The sequence below is a fragment of the Herpailurus yagouaroundi genome, unplaced genomic scaffold (genome assembly GCF_014898765.1).
Source record: "Herpailurus yagouaroundi ecotype Mexico unplaced genomic scaffold, PumYag 77, whole genome shotgun sequence".
Lineage (NCBI taxonomy): Eukaryota > Metazoa > Chordata > Mammalia > Carnivora > Felidae > Herpailurus > Herpailurus yagouaroundi.
Window position 1 is genome coordinate 101,651,322 of NW_024412388.1, and position 24,019 is coordinate 101,675,340.

At 38.3% G+C, this 24,019-nt stretch overlaps 1 protein-coding gene across 2 annotated transcripts in view; it reads right to left on the reverse strand.

Moving 5' to 3' along the window:
• Positions 1-960: 960 nt before the first annotated feature.
• Positions 961-24,019, reverse strand: part of GDAP2 (ganglioside induced differentiation associated protein 2) — a 62,551-nt gene continuing 39,492 nt past the window's right edge. For both annotated transcript variants that reach the window (XM_040471453.1, XM_040471455.1), the window contains 6 exons: positions 23,732-23,808; positions 22,929-23,005; positions 19,627-19,766; positions 18,897-18,951; positions 7,681-7,824; positions 961-3,785 (listed from right to left, as the gene is read on the reverse strand). In XM_040471453.1, coding sequence (XP_040327387.1) covers positions 3,738-3,785; positions 7,681-7,824; positions 18,897-18,951; positions 19,627-19,766; positions 22,929-23,005; positions 23,732-23,808 — 541 coding nt within the window. In that variant the 3' untranslated portion in view covers positions 961-3,737. The remainder of the gene's footprint in view (positions 3,786-7,680; positions 7,825-18,896; positions 18,952-19,626; positions 19,767-22,928; positions 23,006-23,731; positions 23,809-24,019) is intronic.

The following is a 24,019-nucleotide window of genomic DNA, read 5'->3' on the forward strand; positions in this document are numbered from 1 at the left end:
GGCTATTCTGATAGAATCAAAGCTTGAACTATGTTATTTATTGCTCTGTGCTATCTACATATGGGCCATAGAAACCACATTCAAAGAATGTGATGCAAAGTGGATTACTGGGTGTGTGTGTATGTGTGTGTGTGTACACACATATATATTCACATACATATGTATGAAGGTAGACGTATATAGGATGTGTATATGTATATGTATATGTATATGTATATGTATATGTATATGTATATATATACAGGGTTTGGCCTACTGGACAATCCTTATAATCTCTGGGTTTCTGATATGACCTAGATCACAGGTAGAGTCTTCCTTTAATCTTTCATGGTTTCAGGCAATCCTGAACCAGAGTCAATCACGTACCATGAGGTATATCAGTGCCAGTGTAGGTAAAACATTCTAGTGCATGTGGACTATGATGACCATAACTTAAGAGAACTACCATCTGACCTTATACCTTACCTTATAGTCCTTACCTTATAGTACCTTATAGTCCTCTGGGTCATTAATACAATCAATCCACTGGTCTTAAAATACAGTCCTCCTTCTAGTACTTCAAATTCTAATCATTTCTATTCATATATTAATCAACATAAACTCTCTCTATATATACATACACAATCAGGGGAAACACAAAGAGCGATTTGTAGCTTACACCGAAACCACATTTTATCATTTTCTTATTAACTATTGCAAAGAAAAGAAACCATTACCTACAGTATGAATTCATTAAACAATATCTAAGCAAATGGAGAACAGGGAGAAATAGGCCCTGTTCTTCTACTGGAGTGGTTACTCTCATCCCTCTATAGAAATGCAAGATATTTTAATCCTTTCAGATTTCAGATATGTGATCAAAAACCTGTATCCATTTTTCCTATCAAAATTAAAAATCCTGTTGTTTGGTCTCAAACTACTTGGATTCCTTTGAAAAAATAAATATAACAGAGCACCAGCCAGTGAAATAAGATGTATATTAAAGAAAAGAAAATCTTGAAACCACTTGATCTCTAAGCTTTAGGAGTCTAATAAAGATAGTTTTTTTCCAGACGTTATTTTCGCTAGCAAGAAACTTGGATATAGAGGAGTTAAGAAGAACCCAAATATACGCTGAAGAAATGTACTTGTTTAAAAAATCCTATTATGCCTTGGATGAATTAATGAATTAAATTAAAATCTTAGAAGTTGTTTCTTCCTCAATTCGACTAGCATCTGGCATGACCGAAGTTGGATTAAATCAAAGACTTGGTGGGGCTTTGAATTAACATCAGATGCTAGTGCTCATCTCCACCCAGTCACCCTTTTATCCTCTAATGTGTCCCTGGAAAATGGCACGTTATCCAGACAACGCAACCTGTTGACAAAGGCAGATACATACTGAACTTTACATGATCATTTCACCATAAGGTCACTATGTTCCCCTCGTAGGACTTAATGCGCTGAAACAACTTCATTATATAACACTCTAGGCAGCTATAAAAGCATGAGCTTGGTCCCATACCAAATTTAGTTTCACTGAAAAGTACAGCCCTTATCTTTGGACACCATTAAATTGTGAAATGGGGCTGATATGTATCTACTTTCATACCTTTATACCCTAGGATATCAATTGAACCAGAATTTCACTATATGTAGAATCTTGCTTGTGTTACTAGACATTAATATACTCGTATGAATATAGCAGAGGGACATTCTTTCCAAATTATTCTTTCCAATGATTTTAGTTCCTTTTGAACGGCAAAGTAGTTTGCAGCCTCTATTATCTACAGAGGAAATGATTCAGGCCAGATGCCAACTGGAGGTAGCCCAGTCCACTTTCAAAAAAGAAAAGGTGGTATATTTTTAATGACCGCTCCCAGTGACCCCAACTCTGATCTAATAATAGCCTGGAGAAGATGAAGATAATTTTTCAGATTTTTAAAGCTCAAAGCTTAAGGGATTTAAAGCAGTGCTATCAGAGAGGAAGGAGGAAGCCTAATACCAGCCAACTGACTGGCTGTCTGGATCTGATGACCTAGGGAACATAACAGGAAACTCTTACCAAATAAGCACATATAAGGAGCTAAGTGGCTTTGATATCTGATGCAAAGCAAATGTGTCCAGTACATACAAAAGAGAAGAGGTTTATCGAAGAAATGTAAAGCCCCCTGTTGCTTGAATGGAGCTAATACAACTATAGGGGAATTTCTCTGTCATAAAAGGAGGAGGTTTCCTTCATTGCCACTGAACGATTAACTTGGGCACAGATGTATGGGACCTTTGGAAGCACTGATCCTGAACACACTGGAACAGAAGGGTTCTACTTTTTCTTCCCTGAACCACCAATGTACAGGATGGACTGAGGGAGGGGCGTGGCATAGGAATCAAAAGGAATATGAAGACAACCAGATGGAAATGACAGTGGTTTGACCTTAACTCAAGAAGAAATGTTTAAAATGGCTAACAGATGCCTCTTGTTAAAGTGTGGCATTGGGGGAGGAGCAGGCCAGAAGAAATTCTGGACAAAGTAGGAAGGAGGTCCTCACGGTTGGGATTTTTCACTAGCAGCTCTTGTCCCACGAAAAGAAAAATGACTCAGAAGGTGCCAAGGACAAGAGGAGTGCCTGGTAGTACCCTCAAGTCTATTTATTATCATTTAAAGACTGACCGAAACGACACCCTAGATAAGCTCCGCTAGCATTTTGCACCCAAAGGCATCAAAAGCCCTTTCTAAATGCTCTTAGGATACCTCTATGAGGTAGGTATCGTAATTCTGGTTCTTATTCATAAACAAGCTAAGGCACAAATAGAGTCTGAGTGGCAAATGCGATCTGGAATTTCATTTGCTTCAACAAACTTCCTCCATGTTGATGTAGGCAACTCAAGAGACACTGCGAGGAAATGTCCTTAGAGGGAGTAGCTTTAAGAGCCAAACAAAATCACACCTCTGGGAAGACCACGCTCTCGAAAGGGTCACTGATCGAGTCTAAGAGATACCTTTCACTTAAGAGTACTAATAAGTGAAGTCCTCTAAAATAAGGCAACCAAATCACCCATGATTATAGGAAAAAGGCGGAAGATATGGTCTCATTGTCCTCCACTACTGAGACCAGAACAGTGGCAATCTTAACAAATCATAAATCCAAGGAACTTCAGTCCTTAAATCTTCGTCTTAACTAGTGCAGTAAGATTCTAAGACCTATATTTTGCTAATGATTTTGGTATTTTGATCAGATACATTTCCACATCCTTGATCCCAGACAATTCTCTTTTATCATAACCAAATTATCTGCATAAAATGTAGTGCCAGGATCTGAAGCAAACAATGCATCTATGGTCAGCACACACTGGTTCTATATATTTTGAGAAACAGTGAAGTACACAAAGGAAGCGTGCAATGTTAGAGAGATAGCATGGACAACATTGGTGGCTGGTCTAATGGAGAATCTAGTGTCCTCTCAGGAAACTGAAGATACTCAAAAGTTGCTCCCCGATTTCTATTAACAACCCTCTAAAAATGAACATTTTCATTTGATACAAATATACAAATTTAAAATAAGTGTGCAGTTCGGAATGGCCTACCATTTTCAGATTGCTTATGTGCCAGAAAATATACAGTCAATAAAAAAATACCAGAGAGGTGGGGACAAAAGGCTCTCTGGATCTGAAGAGCAAAAATGAATATCACTTCCATAGGTAGCAATTCGTGGAGAAAGTGACGTCCCTGGAAACCAGTAGCGCTAAAGGATGGCAGGTCACAAATCTGGTGATGGGGGATAAGATGTATAGTAAGGCCCATTTTCCTGTGGAAGAAAAAAAAAGACAAGAACATTAAGTAATAAAACCAATTCAAATGGGAATGTGAAAGAACGGGATTTACAGTCGGCGATATGGCCTCTGTAAAACGTCTAGCACACGCGTGGCCCTGAGCAAGGCCCTCAGCCATCAAACCAGGTCCGCTGGAGTCAGCCAGAGCTGGTGTAGAGTAGGCAGAGGTAATCAGGATGGTAATAGTTTTAAATAACCTCATTACTTAATATTTAACTCTATATACCAGACACTTTATCGGCACTTTCCTTTCATTATCCCTTCATATTCTCACATAATGCCATGAAGTAGATAACATCCTCTTTTTACAGAAGAAGACACCAAGGATCACACAGCTTGCAGAACTCACCCAAGGCCAGCCAGCAGTAACCAGAAGAGTCTGAATTTAAATCCTCGTCTATTCAAATCTAACACCCAGATTTACTTTTTTAGACTGTATTGTCTTACTGTGTGCTGCATCTTAAATTAATGTAGAATGATGGAAAACAAGAGTAAGGGCAAATTTCCTGATTTCATTTTGGCTAACTTTATCTTAATAAAAAAATGAAGACAGTTCACTTTATGGTAGATGGACCTCTGATTATACTTATTGGACTTAGGATTCATTTCTCATATCTAAGGAAAGTATTTGACAAAAAACTTGTTTGTCAGTAAATCATAAACAGAATTGTTTAGCACCAATGTAGATAATAATTAGGAAGGCAGAATGGCGGACAGATGAAAATAACATTGCTTTACGGTACATTTACATTATTGGTTATGACAGAGCATTAAATGTATCTGGTTTTGAACCCAGTAGGTGGCTAAATGTTATCTAAGGGAATCAAAAGCTCTAATATTCTTCAGAGCAGATGCTCTAGGGCAAGAATTGATCTTGGGACCTTAGCCCGGAAAACAAGAGAATATCTAGGAAAACTTACTTTCTGATTACAAATCTGACCAGATATTAAAAACATTTCTAAAAATTAGGTAGAAACAAATCCTAGGATTGGCTGCCTTTCATGTTATTTGAAAAAAAGTTAAGGAAAGCCTTTTTGTTTTTGTTTTGTATTTCAGAATTGCCCATCAAGATCTTTCATACTAACCAATCCTATATCCTCAACACGCATGGAAGCTATGCTTACGAAACATGCCTCAACAAATAAATCAACTTTGAAGTTCATCTGAAAAGAAATGGTTCACTATCTGTCTTTAAGATTTCTCCGTTCCATTCGACTACCATATTGTTTTAGGTTTCTTACATCCGCATTAAATTGTGATAAAGTAGGAAGGGAAAATCTAATTCTTAATGCTATGAAATAGAGCTTTTTACATTAGTCTCACACTGTGCAAGAGACTGCCGTTCAATCTATTTTCTCTATTTCTGGAAACAGTCAAAGAACTTTGAAGAATTGTCGCCAGGTAAACTTGTATACTCTTCTTCGACTACATTTATAAGAGTGCTGACTGGCTAGCTCCTTTTCTGAAATCGTCTCCGTACCATTTTGATACAGATAGATAAAAATTACCTTCTAACTACCTTCAAAGGTTCCTTTCATTCCCATAAAACTTATGTCGCTATTCTAAGTCACACAAGACCCAGAAAATAGAAGCCCGCTGAGGCCTGCCAACAACAAACGCCACATCACACCTACTATGTGCAAGGCATGACTGAACATACCAGTATATTAACCAACTCCATACTTATTTCCTTTTCTCTAATCATACTTTCAATTCTTCCTAGCAAGAGAAAATGTTTCCTTACAAGGCAGTAACCAACCACCTATTGGATCTCCACCTCAGTGTTCCACGGGCCACCTCAAACGCAGTGTCACAAACTGAACAAACACACCGCCTGTCTCTTCTCTCCCACTCCAACACTGCCCCCGCCCCCCCATGCTCTTCCTCCAAAATGCCCCTCTGGGGTGGCGGCCACGCCCTCTACCCAGTCTCCCACGGCGGAAGCTCTGGTAGTCACTTTAGGCATCTTTGCCCTTTCATCTTCCTGAATGGCTTCCTCCGTCACCAAATGCTGTGGGTTTTATTTCCTAAAATGTCTACTTCTAAATCTAAGATCTTCAAGCCCTTGCCATGAGCACTGCTGCTGCCCCAGCTCTAGTCTCCTTTCTCCTCCGATCCTCTACTCGCCTCTTCCTTGTCTCCCTGCCTCTAGTGTTATCCTTCTCCAGTCACGTTCTGCACTGTTGCTTTTGCCATGGTTCTAAATAGAAATATAATGGCAGTTCTCCCTTGTAGAACACTCGCCGCTGACCACAGAGCCAAAGTGCTGCAAGTAACATGTAAAGCTCTAGTATCTAGTGACCTGCCCTCTGCCAGCCCTTTCCACATTGTCTCCTGACACCTTCTTTAGTTTCTCCCCTTTTTTTGTCCTTCTCTTTGGCCTTTATATATAGATGGCCTGATATCTCAATTTTAGAAAGCTCTAGTACAGGCACAGAGAGATGATCCAATGACCCGTGTTACATTATAGGTTGTTTTATTAAAATGTAATTAATCACATCATTAATTAGGCCTGCATTTGATATACAAAATAGAAGAAAAACCTAAAACAAGCACACAAACAAAACAGACAGACAAAACCAAGCTAGAGTGTGGTGTTGATATTTAACGAAAGTCTGTTTTATGGGCCCCTAAGATTATAGAAAATGTGTTGGCTTAAAAGACAGTCATTTGGGTTTTCTAACCAATGCAATCCAACTTGTATGTTCTACCCCAGAAAATATATTATAAATCCAGACACTAGCTTTGAACTGTCATTCCAAATTTTTGATCTCAAAATGTCTTTTAGTATCTTTCCTTTTATTTCCCGCTATCCATTTTTTTTAAATACTAGGAAGAATGATATATAGTTCAAAAGAATAATAATAATAAGGTTATTTTCTACTCCAGCAATCTGCATGAACACAAATTGGTATTCTTCCCCCCCCTTCCACATATTCAACAATCTTTCTATGATCCAGCTACTCCAATTACAAATCCTCTCTGCACAAAAGCCAAATACGAAATTTTATTAGTCATTAGAACACATTAAATACTTTGCTCTTCACATAAAGGAACACAGGAATTATAGCTGAAGTTAAAGAAATGGTGGAGAGAAAATGTCTTGTAGAATATTTATTTTGGTGTATACATGCTGTACAATAATTGGGAAGAACAATCCATTTGAAGCTTAATATAACCTTCAAATATATTCCCTGATTCATGCATAATGTTACGTAATCAGCAACAGTTAAATAAGGAGACTGATGATCTTTTGGCCAAGCATGTTACTTACTTTTGTTTTGTTTTTAACTACTAAAGCGGTAGTGAGAATAAACACAATGCGATGGATAGAGCTTTAATGAAACTCAAGAGTAGCCCTTTACTAGTGTTTGATATATTCACAAATTCATCTAGAAGTAATAATAATACTAGTGTTGCTTGTTCTTAAAAACATTAGATAAACTTTCAGTAAAATGAAACTTGCAGCAGGGTAAAGGCTACTAAGATAGGCTACCTTGTTTGAATTAATGCTGAAAATGTCAGACACCAAGAGATTCTTCTGACCTTACTTATGTAGATCAAAAGCGATTCAATCTTAAGGAAATTTGGCAGAGGTGGCAGAAAACTGACCATATAAGCAAGGGTTGGCTTCAAACCAGCAGAAAAATCTCCCATTGAAAAGTTAACTGAGGAAAAAGCTCTCTTAGGACAAAGTGTTTTCCTAGTTATTGCAGGAAGAGAATGTTGAATGATACTGTCAAGTTTACTAAAACACATGAATTGCATTAATACCATCTTATAATAAAAGGATGCTGTGCGCCTAAGCAGGGCCCCATAGAGCAGTTAAGATACTACACCGGGTGAGGGAGAACTCCTGGAACTTCTTACCCTGGCATCATATTCAAGGACAAAAGGTGGAAAATCAATCTGTTCTGGTGATATGGCAGAAAATAGCTGGTGGAGGCTGTCCACATGGTGGATTTTGTCCTTCAGTCCTGAGACAGAAAAGGTGGTAAAAAACCATGTTGATACCTAATCAATAGAAGAGAAACACAATTTAAGCCAGGGGCCAGTGTTAGAAATGCACAACGTGATTCTGAAAATTTATACTAGAGAGAAACTATTATTTCAAAGTTGAAACTGATGTCAGAAAAAGCTTATAATGAGCTGTATTTGTCAAAGTGCAGGTGGTAGCTCATCAGTGAATTATGCAATTAGTTTAGTGGATTATGGACAGAATTAAAAACAACCACAATGAAAAGGAAACACGCTAGAGCAACAATTACTAGGGAAGGTGATAAGGGGCGAGCCAAGTGTTTCATGAAGCTTTCGCTTCTGTGAGGTGTCTGTATGCTTCCATGTGTAGTGTGTTGTCACATAATATATGCTTCTTACTGTGGGTTGTGGGCAAAAAGACCCCGCATTATTTGGTAGAATAATGGATTCAGTGGTACTCTGAAAATGGTTAACATTTCCAAATCTCAGAAACTCATCGTTTTTCCAAATGAGACTGCGAAGATTTGTGCCGAAATGTGATACATTTATTTTTCATTTGACATTTGGCATGCAGTCTTTCTTAGTCAAAGTGAATCTTCTGTGAACATGAAGCCACCTTTACTCATTTCAGTTTACAACATGCAAACCCTCTGTAAGAGCCAGTCTGCAAAATTTGTTGCAAAAAAGAAACATTATTAACAGCAAACAATAGTGACATAAACTAGGCAACAGCTGGAACTCACAAATTATTGTTCGTCGCTCTCAATTGCTGATCTAATCAGTCACGTTTATCAATGGCTTACACAACGGCTCTGCGCAGTAGGTGCAATATTGTCGCTATCCCCATTTTATTTACAGAAGGAAATGTGCATGCGAACGTGTGCCCTGGGACAGTGCGCTACAAATGTACTACTGGGCACGTTACAAATACAGGACACTTTGGATATCTGCCACCGATGCCAGTCATTTTGTTAATGTCTTACCACATTTTCCACTGGCTGTCCAAACCTTCCACATATTCTAGGCCCCTAATATGACATACCTCCTTCTCGAGACTTCACGCTTTCTTACAAGAAAAGGCATGAAAGAAGAGAGACAACACTGCACTGACTTATCAGGATCCTGTCCAGATTTGCAGAACTTGATAGAGACTCATTTTCAATCATTATTTCTCCCTTCCAGCTCCAGATTACCCCTTCTAGTGAGTTCTTAATACCAGAAATTTACACTGCATTTAGAGCACTTATTCCTGCTTCCTAGGATTTCAGTTTCTTACGTCCATTTCTATAATTTCCCTAGTACTTGGCAGACAATCATAGAATAACAGCCTAATGTTTTGTGAGACACAGACAGAACCAGCATTCTCAAAATATTTGATAAAGAAAGAATAAAGATAGGACTTACTTTACAATGATTTTTATAGCTTGAGTCACTATTTTATTTTGGCTACACTACCAGTGACTGGCATAAGGCCTCAAGTATTAACATTAGCCTCTCTGCTACCCTCTCCCCCTGCCCCAGTATTACCAAGTTGATTTAAAGGGGGGTGTTGGAGGGGAGGGGAGGCATTTGGCCTTGCTAGAACTAGGCGAGTTAATTTAAATCAAACTGAATAGTCACTCAATTATATACCCCCAATCAGTTTTTGACATCAGTTCCTTTAAAGTACATGCTGTTATATACCTCATGAATGTAAACTTCTGCAAACTAGGTTAGTGAAACTTGCAGATTAGAAGAAGCTCTCAGACTGGCCACAGAGGTAGCTAATAAACCAGTTAAGAGCTATGGAGAGGTCACAGACATGTTACAGATTCCAGAAGGAGCTTAAGAAAATTAGAAGATTGTAGAGTCTGGACAGAGAAGAACCAGAAGGCTGTGTTAAGACAGTAAACATTTATGCAAGGCATACACATCTGCTGGTCATCTGTGTCCTAAGCATTGAGTTGTACGTCAAACAGGAAAACAATGATAGAGCCGCTCCTCTAAAGGGAGCTTAGAGCCTAGTAGAGGAGCCAGATTATAAGCATGAGACTAACAACTAGCTAAGGCAAAATGTACTGACTGTAATGAACGGCCCACAGAGACACGTGACTACCTATGTATGCAAGAGCCCCAGCCACTTGGAAAAAGGGAGAAACATACAGAGCTATAAGGGCCTATACAGAAGACTTTTGTGCCATTGTTCTCTTGCCTCAAAACCCTTTTACATGCTGCTTTTATAGTCCTGACACCCTTTCCCTCAATTCTTTGCCTGGCTAAGTGTTCTTCAGAGCTCAGATCAAAATTCACCCCAATGAGGAGGCTTTCTTCTACCACCCTCCACCCAAAGCGGAAAAGGAGCCTCCTTCTAAATGTTCCAACAACAGTTTGTTTACTCATGTTACTGCAAAGCTAGCAATAGTGTTATATTATCTGATTCTCTAAATAGACTATAAACTCCCTAATGTGGGGAATGTCTTATTCAATACCATATTCATAGCATCCAATTAATGCCCAACCAAAAAAGTAAGGAACTCAATATGTTTTGGAAGAATTAACAAATGGAGTAATAAGAGTTTCTGAGCTTATTACTTTAATACTGTTTAGGGCTGGTTTAATGTTTCTTCATTCTACAATAAAAATATACTGCCCTTCAATCGGTGCCTCAGTTTCTTCATCTATAAAATCAGCAAATTAGACTTAAATGATCTTTAAGGTCCCTCTTAATTGTACAGTTCTACGAAAGCACTCCTGCATATGCCACACCAGACCAACATGGGGGCGGCGGCGGTAAACTCAAAGAGACGGTTGGATTGGGGAAGTTGAGGCAGCGATCTGTGAAAGAAACACATTTCTCTGTCGCACTTTCTGCCATTACCTTCTTCACATCCTCCATGTATTGCAAGAGAAAATTACTCAAAGTAGATAGAAGTAAAAACTCAGTTAACTTCTGCTCAGCAACCTGAGCAGAAAACTCAAGAACACTGTCTTCACTTTTTAAAATTTTAACTTTTATATAGCTTAACTTTTAATTTTCAATTATTTATAAGTCATATACATTTACATAGGTAAATTTGTATTACTTATTATCTACTATTTTAACAAACTGAAAAAAATGTAAAACTTGAAAAAGGACTGCTTTGATATTTTGTGAATGCCATAAATTCTTTCACCCAATTATTCACAAACGCAAAGCCAAGAACACAGAATCACAAAACAATATAAACTAGAAGACTGTTTACACACGTATGCACTAATCAGTTGGAGCCAGAATCAATGGTGGGTTTAAATTCTGTTACTTTGCCTTGTATTAGTAAACTTCTAAGGAGAAAAAGAGTAGTGATTTATATGAGCAGTCAATTTATTACCACTTTGGGTGGAGTGGCCTGGAAAAGATCTGAAGAGTATCAAAATCAGAACAATGTGATTCGATTGTTTTATTAGCCCTTGATTTCATCTCATTATTTTATAATTACAAACACCCCATTTAGAGTTCTTGACTTAGTATAAAATAATGGTGGATTTCATTACACATGGGTTTTATTCTCTCAATCCTAATTTTCCCCATCCCAAAATGTTATGAAGAGGTAATATAACAGTTTTCACTTTATTCATCTGGTCTTCAGCCTCTGCCCAGCCTGCCACTGCTGAAACAGTTCCAACGTGTGACAGCCAAGGCTAGTGGCTCTAACTCTGAAATTTCTGGTAATGTGTTTCCATCAAAGTCATAGGATGGATAGCTATTTATAGATTTTCTGTGTGGAGGAGGAGGGACTAAAGCCATATCTTAGCAAACAGTGGCTACACATTTTTATAAGTCTGGTATAAAGGAACACTATTCTGGTAAGTCTGAATTTGTGACAAAAGAAAATTATGAAAATGTTCAAATAGTCACTAAAGTTGGAAGGCTTTTACAGTGAATACCAGCATAGCCACCACTCAATCATTAACACTTTCCTTATGTTTTCTCTATCACATATTTATCCATCCGTCTATCCATCTGTGGATCTTACGTTTTTGCATTTGCAAGTAAACTGCAGACATCAAGAAGCTGTCCCCAAATACAGCATTCATCTCTCTAACTAGAGTTCAACGTTCACTCAGTTTCTTTGCTATAAAATTTACATTCGACGAAGTGCACAGATTTTGTGTGTACTTTTACTGTTTCGCCAAATGCACACACCGGAGAGGAAAAAACTCCTATTAAATTAGAAAACATTTTCATCACCCCAGAATGTTCCCTCATACTCCTCTTCCCTTATGGCCCTCTCCACGGAGGCAAACAATGTTTTGATTTTTTTTCTACCATGGATTAGTCTGGTCTGCTCTAGAATTTCATATAAATGGATTCATACAGTATAATTTTTATGTAAGGGTTCTCCTACCCAGCTTAATGTTTTTAAGATTCTAGCATGTGGTTCTGTCTATCAGTAGTGTGTTCTCTTTCACTGCCAAGAAACACTGCATTACGAGAATATACTAGAGCTTAATTATTCATAATCCTATTGATGGGTGCCTGGCTGTTTCCAGTCTTTGGCTGCTATGACTAAAGCTGCTATGCACGTTCTCATAGAAGTCTTTTTTGGCACATAATTTTCATTTCATTTGGGTAAATACTTAGTGGTACTGATGGGTCACAGGCTAGGTATATATTTAGTTTATAAGAAATTTTCGTTAACTCTTTTCAAAGTAGTTGCATGATTTCCAACTCCCTCTTATGATGTAGGAGAATTCCTGTCACTTCACATCACTTTCAGTATTTGGTACTGCCGGTCTTCCAAATTTTAGCTATTCTGGTGGCAGTGTAGCAGTATTTCATTGCAGTTTAAAAAAACGTATCTTTTAAAATATAACTGACATATAATAAACTGCACATATTTGAAGTATACAATTTTTTAAGCATTGATATATATATGTATATATACACACACACACACCCATAAAACCATCACCATAATCAAGAAAAAGGACATAGCCATCAGTCCTGGAGGTTCTCAGGGCCCTTTGCCACTCTCCCCTCCCACCCTCCTCCCACCCCCCCACCCTCCTCCCTGTCTGTAGGTAATCGCTGCTCTACTTCCCGTAATTACACATTCGTTTGTGTGCCCTAGAATTTTATACAAATGAGATCATACGGTGTGCACGCTTGTCTGGCTTCTTTTACTCAGCATAATTACTTAGAAATCCATTCGTGTTGTGATGTGCATCAACACTTCATCCTTTTTCATTACTGAGTAGTATTCTATTGTATGGATATATGAGTTTGGTTATCAGTTCTCCTAGTGATGGGCATAGGGGGGTCGTTTCCAGTTTGGGGCTACAATACAACCTCCATGAGCGTTTGTGTATAAGTCTTTGTATAGATAGATTTTCATTTGTCTCAGGTAAATACTAAGAGTGGAATGGCCAGATCACATGGTAGGTGTACGTTCAACTCTTTAAATAAACTGCCAGATTGCATTCCAAAGCTTCTGTAACATTTTACATTCAGGTCAGCACTGCATCAGAATACCAGTTCTTCCACATTCTCACCAACATTTGGTATGGACACTCTTTTAAGTTTTAGCATTCTAACAGGAGTGCAATGATACCTCATTTTTAATTTGCACCTTCCCAATGACCAATTATATTAAACATCTTTTTGTGTGCTTATTTGCCATCTATATATTTTCTTTGGGGAAATGCTAGCACAAATTTCTTGCCCGTTTCTAAACTGAGTTTTTCCTTATTAGTGATTTCTGGGATTCCTTTATTCTAAAGAGAAATCCTTTTTCAGATAAATGCTTATTTACAAAGATTTCTCTCAGGCTGTAGCCTCATCTTTTCACTCTCTTAACCATCTTTAAAAAGGCAGAAGTTTTTAAATTTGATGAAGTCCAATTTTGTTTATGGGTTGTGTTTTGGTGTTGTATCTAAGAAATCTTTGCTTTACTCAATGTCACAAAGCTTTTTCTCTTATATTTTCTTTTTAGAAGTTTAACACTTTTACGTTTTACAATTAAGGTCTTTGACCCATTTCCAGTTAATTTTTGTATGTGATGCAAGACATGGGTCAAAGTTGTTGTTGTTGTTTTGCATATAGATATCTAATTGTTCCAGCATCATTTGTTGAAGAGAATGTTCTTTTTCCACTGACCTGACTTCACACATTTCTCAAAAACCAGTTATCTCTATACACGTGAATCTATTTCAGGGTTCTCTATTCTGCTCCACTGATCTAGATGTCTACCTTTATGCCAATACCTTGTGCTGTCTTGAGTACTGCAGTTTTAGAATAAGCTTTGAAAGCAGGGAGTGTTGGTCCTCAACTTTGGTCTTCTTTTAAAATTGTTTTGGCTCCACTAAAAAAAAAAAAGTGGGGAGGGGGTGCCTCGATGGCTCAGTCAGTTTAGCGTCCGACTTCAGTTCAGGTCATGTTCTCACGGTTTATGGGTTTGAGCCCCACGTCGGGCTCTGTGCTGACAGCTCAGAGCCTGGAGCCTGCTTCTGATTCTATGTGTTCCTCTGTCTCTCTCTCTGCCCCTCTACCACTCATGCTCTGTCTCTCTCAAAAATAAATAAACATTTAAAAATAAATAAATAATAAAATTGCTTTGGTTCTTTTAGGTTCTTTGCATTTTTGCTTGTCAATTTCTACAAAAAAGCTTGCTGAACTTTTGATTGGCATTGAATCTGTACATTTAGCAAGCACTGAGATTTTGACAATAATAGTGTCTTCTAACCCCCAAATACAGCATGTCTTCCTTTATTTATGCCTCCTTTCTCTCACAAATGTTTTGCAATGTACACAACTTGTACAGTGCATGAGTCTTTCACATCTTTTGCCCTATTTACCCATAAGCACTTAATAGATTTTGAAGCTAATATAAATAACATTATCTTTTAAATTTCAATTGCACTGCCTATTGCTAATATATACAACTGACTTGTGAATACTGATCTCAAACCCTGAAGCCCTGATAAAACTTACTTATTAATTCTACTAGTTTTTCTGAGGATACCACAGGGTCTTCTACATAGATGCTCATGTCATCTGTGAATAAAGACAGTATTATTTACTCCTCTCTACATCTAGAGGCATTTTGCTTCTTCTTCTTGCCATATTACACTGGTTAGAACCTCTGGTACAATAATGAATAAAAGTGGAGAGAGCAGACATGCTAAAAACCAACCTAATCCTCCTGTCTCCATTAAAGAAAAATATTCAGTAGCTACTGGGTGAACAAAATATAAATGGATTATGAGATGTGGGGAAATAGTCAAGTGATATCTTTAAGTTCTACAGAAAGAAAAAAATTAGCCATCCACTAAGCATAACAAAATAGTAGGAATGTTGATATAACAGATGTTATCTGATAAGACTATGTAATCAGAACTTTACTGAACAAAGAGCAGGAAAAGCCTTTCATTTAATTGATTGTTCCAACACTGTACTTTTTTCTTTCTTTCTTTCTTTCTTTCTTTCTTTCTTTCTTTCTTTCTTTCTTTCTTTCTCTCTCCCTCCCTCCCTCCCTCCCTCCCTCCCTCCCTTCCTTCCTTCCTTCCTTCCTTCCTTCCTTCCTTTAAGCCTGGCCAAACAGCATTCTCATAAGCACTTAATTAGCACTTACTATGCTATTCCAACACTGAGGAAACCAAAAAAAATTTTGCAATTTTTAAAAGGATTACTTAAAATATTTCATGCAAATTTTTAAATGTTTCTTTTTTGAGAGACAGAGCATAAGTGGGGGAGGGGCAGAGAGAGAGAGAGAGAGAGAGAGAGAGAGGGAGAGAGAGAGGGAGAGAGAGAGAGAGAAGGAGACACAGAATCTGAAGTAGGCTCCAGGTTCTGAGTGTCAGCACACAGCCTCACGCAGGGCTTGAACTCATGAACTGAACCATGAGATCATGACCCGAGCCAAAGTCGGATGCTTTACCGACTGAGCCACCCAGATGCTCCTTACATGCAAAGTTTAAGATGAGAAATTCAACAATTCTGTAAACAATCAGAAAGCGAAAAGTGAAAAACATTCTCTCAATGAAGTCTTCACTCATCTCTTACTATGAAGGGTAATGAGGACTTTTCACTACTTATCTTACTTAATTTCTCCACAGTGCTTTAAAATAATGACTACTTCTACCGTCTTTGACGCTTTTCCTGTCCACTGGCTCCCACAACATTAGTCAATCTTGGCTCTCTGGAAGATCTTCACATTACTGCTCCTTGGTCGCCCTCCTTGATCCCAGGGCTCTGTCAACTTTAGCTGTCTTCTTTGTGATTTTATTCATTAGCATATTTAAAGAGTTAAAGCATTATTTGCTTGATGGAGACTCTCAGATTTATATCCTAGTCCATGATCCCCTTTATCTGATGACGGCTAGAAGTCATGAATGACACAGTCCTTTCATTTACTAAATAAATAAATCCTGGGTTTTATGCTGAACTAAGTCCTCTTTTCTCCAAACCCCAATGATATAGTCAGATTTTTTTTTTTTTCCCTTGCCTGGGCCTGAGTTTGGCCAACTTTTGCAAAGGACTCCACTGTAAATATTTTAGGCTTCCATTAACATTCTAAGAAAGTATCATTAGGCAGGCCTGAAGGAACAGTGGTGTGCTCTACTGGAGGCAGGACAGTATGGATATGGACTAGGAGGTAGCTGTGTCCTTTCAGATACAAGACGGTGGCGGGACGAGCTCCCGTAGAGGCAGTGGGACTAATGGCACAGGCATGGATTTGGACTGTAGTGAGCACACAGAACTGATGTAATAGGATGTTTCCCTGGCTCCTGGCTTGGGCACCTGAAGGGCAGTGGTCCCACTGACTAGGACAGGAAATATAAATAGCAGTTTGGGAGTGAGTAGGGGAACACAGGAGTTATTCTGTTTCTCAAATGTTGAGCTTCAGGGGCTTGTAAGACATCTAAATGAAGATACTTAATCAACAGTTCAACATTCACGTCTAAGCACAGGAATGACGACGAGGAGGAGGACGATGGCGACGATGATGATAGTGGTTAACGTTTCCTGAGCGTTTATTATAGGTCAGGTAAAATTTTAAGCATTTTGCAGGTATTAACTAATGTTATCCTTCCAATAACCCTACAAGGTGAGCACTGTTATTATTATCTCCGTTTTATACAAGATGAAATTAAAGCACAGAGGTTCCGTTATTTGCCTGAGATGATAAACTGGTAGTTGGCAGAGCTGGGATTAGAACCTGAGTCTTGGATTATGCTTTAAACATTGGGCTTTACTGCCTCCCCTGACATGTATGTATTTGGGAACCGCATATATATATTTGAGGGTTGCCGAAGACACAGGAATGAAACAAGGTACAGAATGAAAGAAAAGGATGAGGGTTTGGGAACACTGACATTCCAAGGATAAGCAGGAGCAGAGAGAGGGGACAGCATAGGAGACCGAGAAGGAGCAGCTCGAAGTGCGAGAAAACTCAGCAAGGTTACATTTCAAGGGAGCCAAGACAAAGTGTTTCAAGGAAGAAGGGACCGGCTGGGATTAAGGCTGCAGGGAAAACAGGTAGGACGCAGATGACCAGTGATTTTGCTGTGAGTCGCTTTAGTTGCCACAGTGGCATCTGAATGACACTGGAGTAAATTAAGGTGGATAAAAAATGGAGACAGTGAGTGCAGAACGTAGGTCACACTAAAAAATTTTGGTTGTAAAGGGGAGGAAATAGAAGTGGAGGCTTTAGCATGTTTAAAAGTTGATGAGTTAGATCCAGAAAAATGGGAGGAGAAAGACAAAGACAAAAACTGCTGAAGAGAATTCCTGAGGAGACGGAAATGTGTTGTGTAGTTGATGAGTGGAGGCTCTCCAATTAAAATGTCTAGATCCAAATCCAAACTCCACTACTTACTAGGTGCTTACCTCAGAAAAGTTACTTACTCTCTCAAAGCATCAATTTCCTTGCCTGTAAAGTGGGCATAAACTACTATCTACTTCATAGACACAAGACTTTAACAAGATAATGCCTGGGAAGAGCTGGCACACAGGAAGCGCTTAGAAAACATCAGCTCTTATTACTAGGGGATCCAGACCACCAGGTAGAAGGTCTGCCCTTCATTAAGAAGAAACACATTTTTTTGTGACAGAAAAGGAGCTAATGATAGGAACAGATGTCAGGTAAGCTTGGGGTGGGAGGGAGAGGACAGAAAGCTTTTTACTGATGCTTTTGATGTTCTTGGTCAAGAATAAGGCAGGGCCAACTGCTGGAATGAGGGGCTGCTTGAGGAGAATGTGTCCTTCCTGGGACATACCATCTAGTGAAATACCAGGGGGGCCTTAGCAGTGAAAGCTCCGTGTCTGCTTAGAAGCCCCCAGTCACATGGCTCTAAGATTTCTCCATCTGTGTTCAGCAACCCAGATACGAGAGTGAAGAAAGCAGAGTGGTGAAATGTCTCACGACCAGGTTTTGATGAGCAAGTGTGATGAACGATATTGTAGGCATTAACAGCAGTGACTGAAGTGACAGGGCAAGGGTTTCAGGCTGCACAGGGAAGAAAATAAAGACCAAAAAAAAAAAAAAAATGATATTTTTAGAAAAAGTAAAAGAACCAAGGGAGTGCATGTGTTGATGAAGTCAAAATGCAGGACTAGATATTAGAGATACTAGGGATGTGACTGTGAACAAGACAGCTGTAATCTAGCTCTCACACATCCTGCAGGCTAGCATAAAGTAGAAAATTAAACAATTAATTGGAATTAAAAATTAAAATCTTAAGGGGGAGTAGAATGCAGGAGTACCTACTCATTGGCAGAACGGGTCGGGGAAGGCTTTCTATGGAAAGTAACTACTGAGCAGAGGGGCAAACAGAAGTTAGCAGGAGCAGAGGAAGGAAAGCGCATTCCGTATCAAGAGCGTGAGCGAAGTCCAATGAACACAGAGCATGAAGAGGCAAGCAAGAACTGAGAGGCGGACAGCCTGTATGCGTTGCCTACAAAGATAGTAGACTTAACGTGGGACCAAAGCTTTAGGATCATGACTGAAAATCACTGAAAAGGAACAGTAGACAAAGAAATTGGCCATCACAGTGGTGACAGTGAGAATTAAGATGTTGAGATAGATCTTAAAATGCTGGCATGCAGTGCACTTAAATGTGAGATTTAGCTAAAGAGAAACACACTGTACCTTTGAACGAAATGTTGGATGAACAAAATAAACAGCCTTCAAATTCCTCTTGTATCTAATGCAAAATAAAAACATGGGTCAGTATGTCATGTTATAGACAATTAACTCTTTGCTAGAACACAGAAATATATTCACAAAGGGGAAAAAAATTTTAAATGGGTCTAGTTTACATATTGAATTTTAAGTGAAATGTCAAAAAATAATTCAGGGGACATTTCATTATTTAAAGTATCCATTTTATAGAAGATATTGTTTCTCTTGGCTGTGACAGAGCCAACTACAGGTAAAACAAAGTAAATTCATATCTAACAAAAAGTTATCATGTGCCTTTTTTTATACTGTACTAGAATATCTGAGACCATATCATGAATTATAAAACTCATGGGTCACTGGTCAAATGAAATAATATTTATAAATGTATTTTGAGAAGAGTAACACACCTTATTAACAGAAGGTAGTATTTTTGTTATATACAAAGATTGGTAACGACCCCAACCCTTTCGCAAGATGTTTAAAAGCAGCAAAAATTTTACATATGAATTTACTTAAATGCAAAATACACTGGAGTTAAGGAGGGCCTCCTGATATTAAAATATCTGATCTACGTGTGATAAAAATCTTTGTTACATGAAATATCTTTTCACAGAATACACAGCAATGTTTACTACTCATTAATATTAGGAAAGAAAGAAGCTATCTCCCCTCTTCATAATTTGCAAAAATAACTAACTTGACATCAACAACATCGTAGAGTTTCTTCAGGAAGTCAGAGTCCAGGTGATTGTATTCACTGGTCAGTGTGTGAAAATATACTAATACATATTCCTTCACAGCAATGTGATCCATTACATGGATGAAATATAAGAGAGCCTAGAAGGAAAAAAGAAGTAAACGTAAGATCATCTTGCATAAGTAGTCAATTTCGCAGAAGCCAAGACAGAGGCAAAACTCAGAAGATGAACCTAATTGATGCCCCAGGCACTACAGATGGACATCTCAGACTAATGAGTATCAATTCTCTTTGAAAAAGAGCTTCAGGAAAGTGAACCTAGCCAGTGTTTACCAGTTCTCAGAAATGCTACAGTAGGATCCCTTTCTGCCTTGTTCTAAGGGCTGGAGGAGAACAATCAGTCTCTATGTGCTCAAATAACTCTTCATATACTCAAAAGAGTTCTTCAGTCAATTGCGAGGTTTTCCCTCTCTAGGATAATGAATTGTAGAAGTACAATTTCTAGACTTCTGATCATTCTTGAAGTTTCTGCCTGAAACTCAATGAAAATCTTTGCAGTCTCTACTGGGATGCAGACTTATGGCTCTCACGTTACCAAGAATTACTACAGAAGGATATTCTGAGTGATGCCTCCCTCCCATGGCTCACTTGGAGGACTAATTTTCTTGGCCTCTTTCATGTTGAACTGAAATGAGGAAAAGGACAACAGGTTTAGTCAGTAGATGGCAGTGAGCCGGGCAGCATTTCTAGAGCTCTGAAAGATTCAAATTTAATGTGACCCAGATCACATTAGAGAAACACTTCATTATAAGAAGGATGAAATTTAAGAGAAACATTAAACATGGAGCAGAGCTCCAATATGGGCAGGGCCAGGGTAACCCAGTGGTGTAGCTATAAACAATGACATAGAGGAAGCTAAGAATTAACCACTGAAAGATTATCAAACAGGCGATTTCCCAATTCTCCTCAGGATAGTCTTTGGCATAATCATGAGTAGACTAAAATGGATTAGCATCCAACTGCTACCAGAGCGGACGAAGGAGGAGGGCACTAACAACACACAGGATCCTTCCACTTTGCTGGTATGGACCTCACAATGTATCTCATTATATTACATGAAATGATACATCATGGATATCCAGAACACCAAGCAAGTGCACGCCAAAATCAAATGCAGAGATTTATGTTTTTATTGGTTATCAATCACATTATTAATGATGAGAATGAATGTTATGTTGGTTGTTAATGACACAAAACAAATGGCTACAAGTAGAAACTTAGTAATGATATAATTTGCATCAGTCGAGCTTTTCCTGTGCATTTGTGTGTGTGTATTTTTATTATTATTTCTGCTTTTACCAGACTGCTTTTGGCCCTCTTTCTATCCACTCTCCACCCCCTGCAGGGCAATTAAGATACCCATTTTCAGCTTTAAATTCCCCATCTTTAACTTAAATGTTTTTCATTATAAGGAAGTATAGCCACATGACAGAAAAATGTAGAAAACAAATTCTCCCCAAAACCATGACATCCATTTTGAAATATTTACATTTTGAGTTTTTACCTTTATGCTTAAAACAAAACAAGTTAAAGTCAGGGTATAGGCAATTAATGCACCACTTTTCTATTGCTATTACATTATAAATATTTCTCTATAGTACTGTATTTATTTGCCTTTGTAACCATAACCTTTAAGGGTCACAAAATACTCCATCTGTGGATATGCCATAATTAATTGTTAGAACTTTAAGTCATAGTTTTGTGGTACAAACCAGCCCATGGGAGCATGCCAGGTCCAATGCTTCCATAATTTTTTTTTTTTTTTTTTTTACCTAAACACCAGTGACCGGGAGCCTAAGGGCTTAGCCAGAAAGCAATGATCTGCTTTTGTACAAATGTGTTTTATCTCAAAATTGTGTGCAATTTTTTATTTTTAGGTACAAAATTTGTTACTATGATTAAGAACGATTTGTTAAAGTGATTTTCCTCTTTTGTAGTCACTTTCTAATACAGTGATGTTCTTGGATGACCTATGTATTTATCTTTTGGATTCAATGGTCTCTTGCCCAAGTATTCCAATTTGGGCAGCTTCAGGCTCTACAGCTACTTCCATACTCAGATTATTTCCTTAGTACAAATTCTGAGGAACAGAATTCCTGGGTCGATGGATGTGACCACCTTTATCATTTTAATTCATCTTTGATGACAATGATTATTATTTAAAAGTTCAGGCCAGTTTTGAAAGTGAAAAAAGATATCTCATTCTGATTCGTTTTTTTTTTTTTTTTTGGATTACTAATCATTTTTATTTTTTATTTATTTTATTTTTTTAAGTTTATTTATTTTTGAGAGAGAGAGAGAGAGAGAGAGAGAGAGGAAGCATGCAGGGAAGGGGCGGGGGTGGGGAACAGAGGCTCTGAAGTGGGTTCCACGCTAACATCACAGAGCCCCATCCGGGGCTCAAACTCACAAACCATGAGATCATAACCAGAGTCAAAGGGGGATGCTCAACTGACTGGGCCACCCAGGCGCCCTGGATTACTAATCATTTCTTTATAAATTTTTTTTTAATGTTTATTCATTTCTGAAAGACAGAGAGAGACAGGGCACAGGCAGGGGTGGGGCAGAGAGAGAGGGGGACACAGAATCTGAAGCAGGCTCCAGGCTCTGAGCTGTCAGCACAGAGCCCGACGCGGGGCTCCAACTCACGAACTGCGAGATCATGACCTGAGCCGGAGTCGGATGCTCAACCAACTGAGCCACCCAGGCGCCCCAGTAATCATTTTTAAAAGCATAATCATTTTCTTATTTTTATTTGCCAGTAATAATACCATTTTTTCTCTTACAAATCTGTCCTTTGCATCCAAATGAAGGGGTTATGGAATTATGACATCTTGGGGTAACTACATCTCTGACTTCTTCTCTTCAGATAGATACTCAAGAGTTAATTTTTCTTTTTTTCAAGACAAGCAGTATCTGATTGTTAGTACAATTATAACCTAGAGTGATTCCAACCCAAAACTCTCCGGCTACATCACATCCGAAACGGAGCGGCTGCGTTTCTGGAGATCATATGATGGCATTCTTGTATTTTCGAGAATTTGGTCTCCTACAGAGCAAAACCGAACCCCTAACGTACTGAAATGAATGGTGCATGCCAGCCTACAGACCCAGGGCTGCTCCTCTGCCCAGATACACACATTTCCGCCCCCTCTCATATTCTCAGTCCTGATTCCAAATTCACACCCTACTAATTGTAAAAATCAACATCATGTGTAAAATAGAGCCTTGCTGTGGCTTACCTTGTCCATATCTATTAATGTGACAGGAATGTTTCTTCCAACTACCACCATCACTGTTCGCCCACAGTTATCAACACCTGCGAACGGGAAATGTGATCAGCGCCTAGAGACTTTATTCCAAGGCTGGACTCGGACACTGTAAAAACATTCTACACAAATATAAAAGACTGAAAACCAGGAACTTAACGTTTTTCAAATTTCATCCTCAGATTTCTTTCACTTTGTGGAAAACAATACATATATATATTTTAGCTTTATGAGGTTCTGATGACTGCACTTATTTTTAAGATAAAGGCTTCCTGCAGGTTTTAAATCAGGGATAGCCAAGGGTAAGGCTGCAGGGCCAAGGCCTTTTTATAAATAGGTTTTGTTCAAGTTTTAATAACATCAGTGATCCAGGAAAAACTAATGGGAACTCAATTCTGAAAATTAACAATTACTGCCTGAAAAAGGAATTTAATGGAGAAAGAGTGGAAATTTGAGAACTTTCCCCATCTCCGTTATGTATTTAGACAAGGTCTGAATTTTGTATAGCAAGTGAATGGTATTTTTAAGAGCAGAAAAGATGTTAAAAGGTAAGAAAAGAGACATTAAGAAGAAGTGGACCAACGTAGAACTACAAGATGAAAATTTTGTAGGTTGAGATGTTATTTTTAAGATCTTGATGATGAGCCAAACTATCCTCATTAGTGAAAAAATTTTTTTTTCATAGGCACAATGGACAAAATCGGAGAAAAATGAAGTTGCTAGTAGCGTGCTAGGTGGGGTCCTTAAAAAGGAAAAGAAAAGCTACTTATGCTCACCTGTTTGGTATAAGGCTTTTAGAGAAGCAATATCAGATAGATCCTCAGATCTTGCTTGACACAACCAGCGATTATAGCTAGAGAAATAAAGGATATAATTATTATAATAATCCCCTGCAAATTAAATTTACAAATGGAATCTGTTTCTTTCCCTAAAGAATGAGGTTTTATTATAATGTGCAAGAAGTTGAGGGCATAAAAAAAAAAAAAAAAAAAAAAAAGGTTAGGAGGGGGGGGGCCAAAAAAAAAAAAAATTTTTGTAAACAAAGGACAAAAAAAGGGTTGATG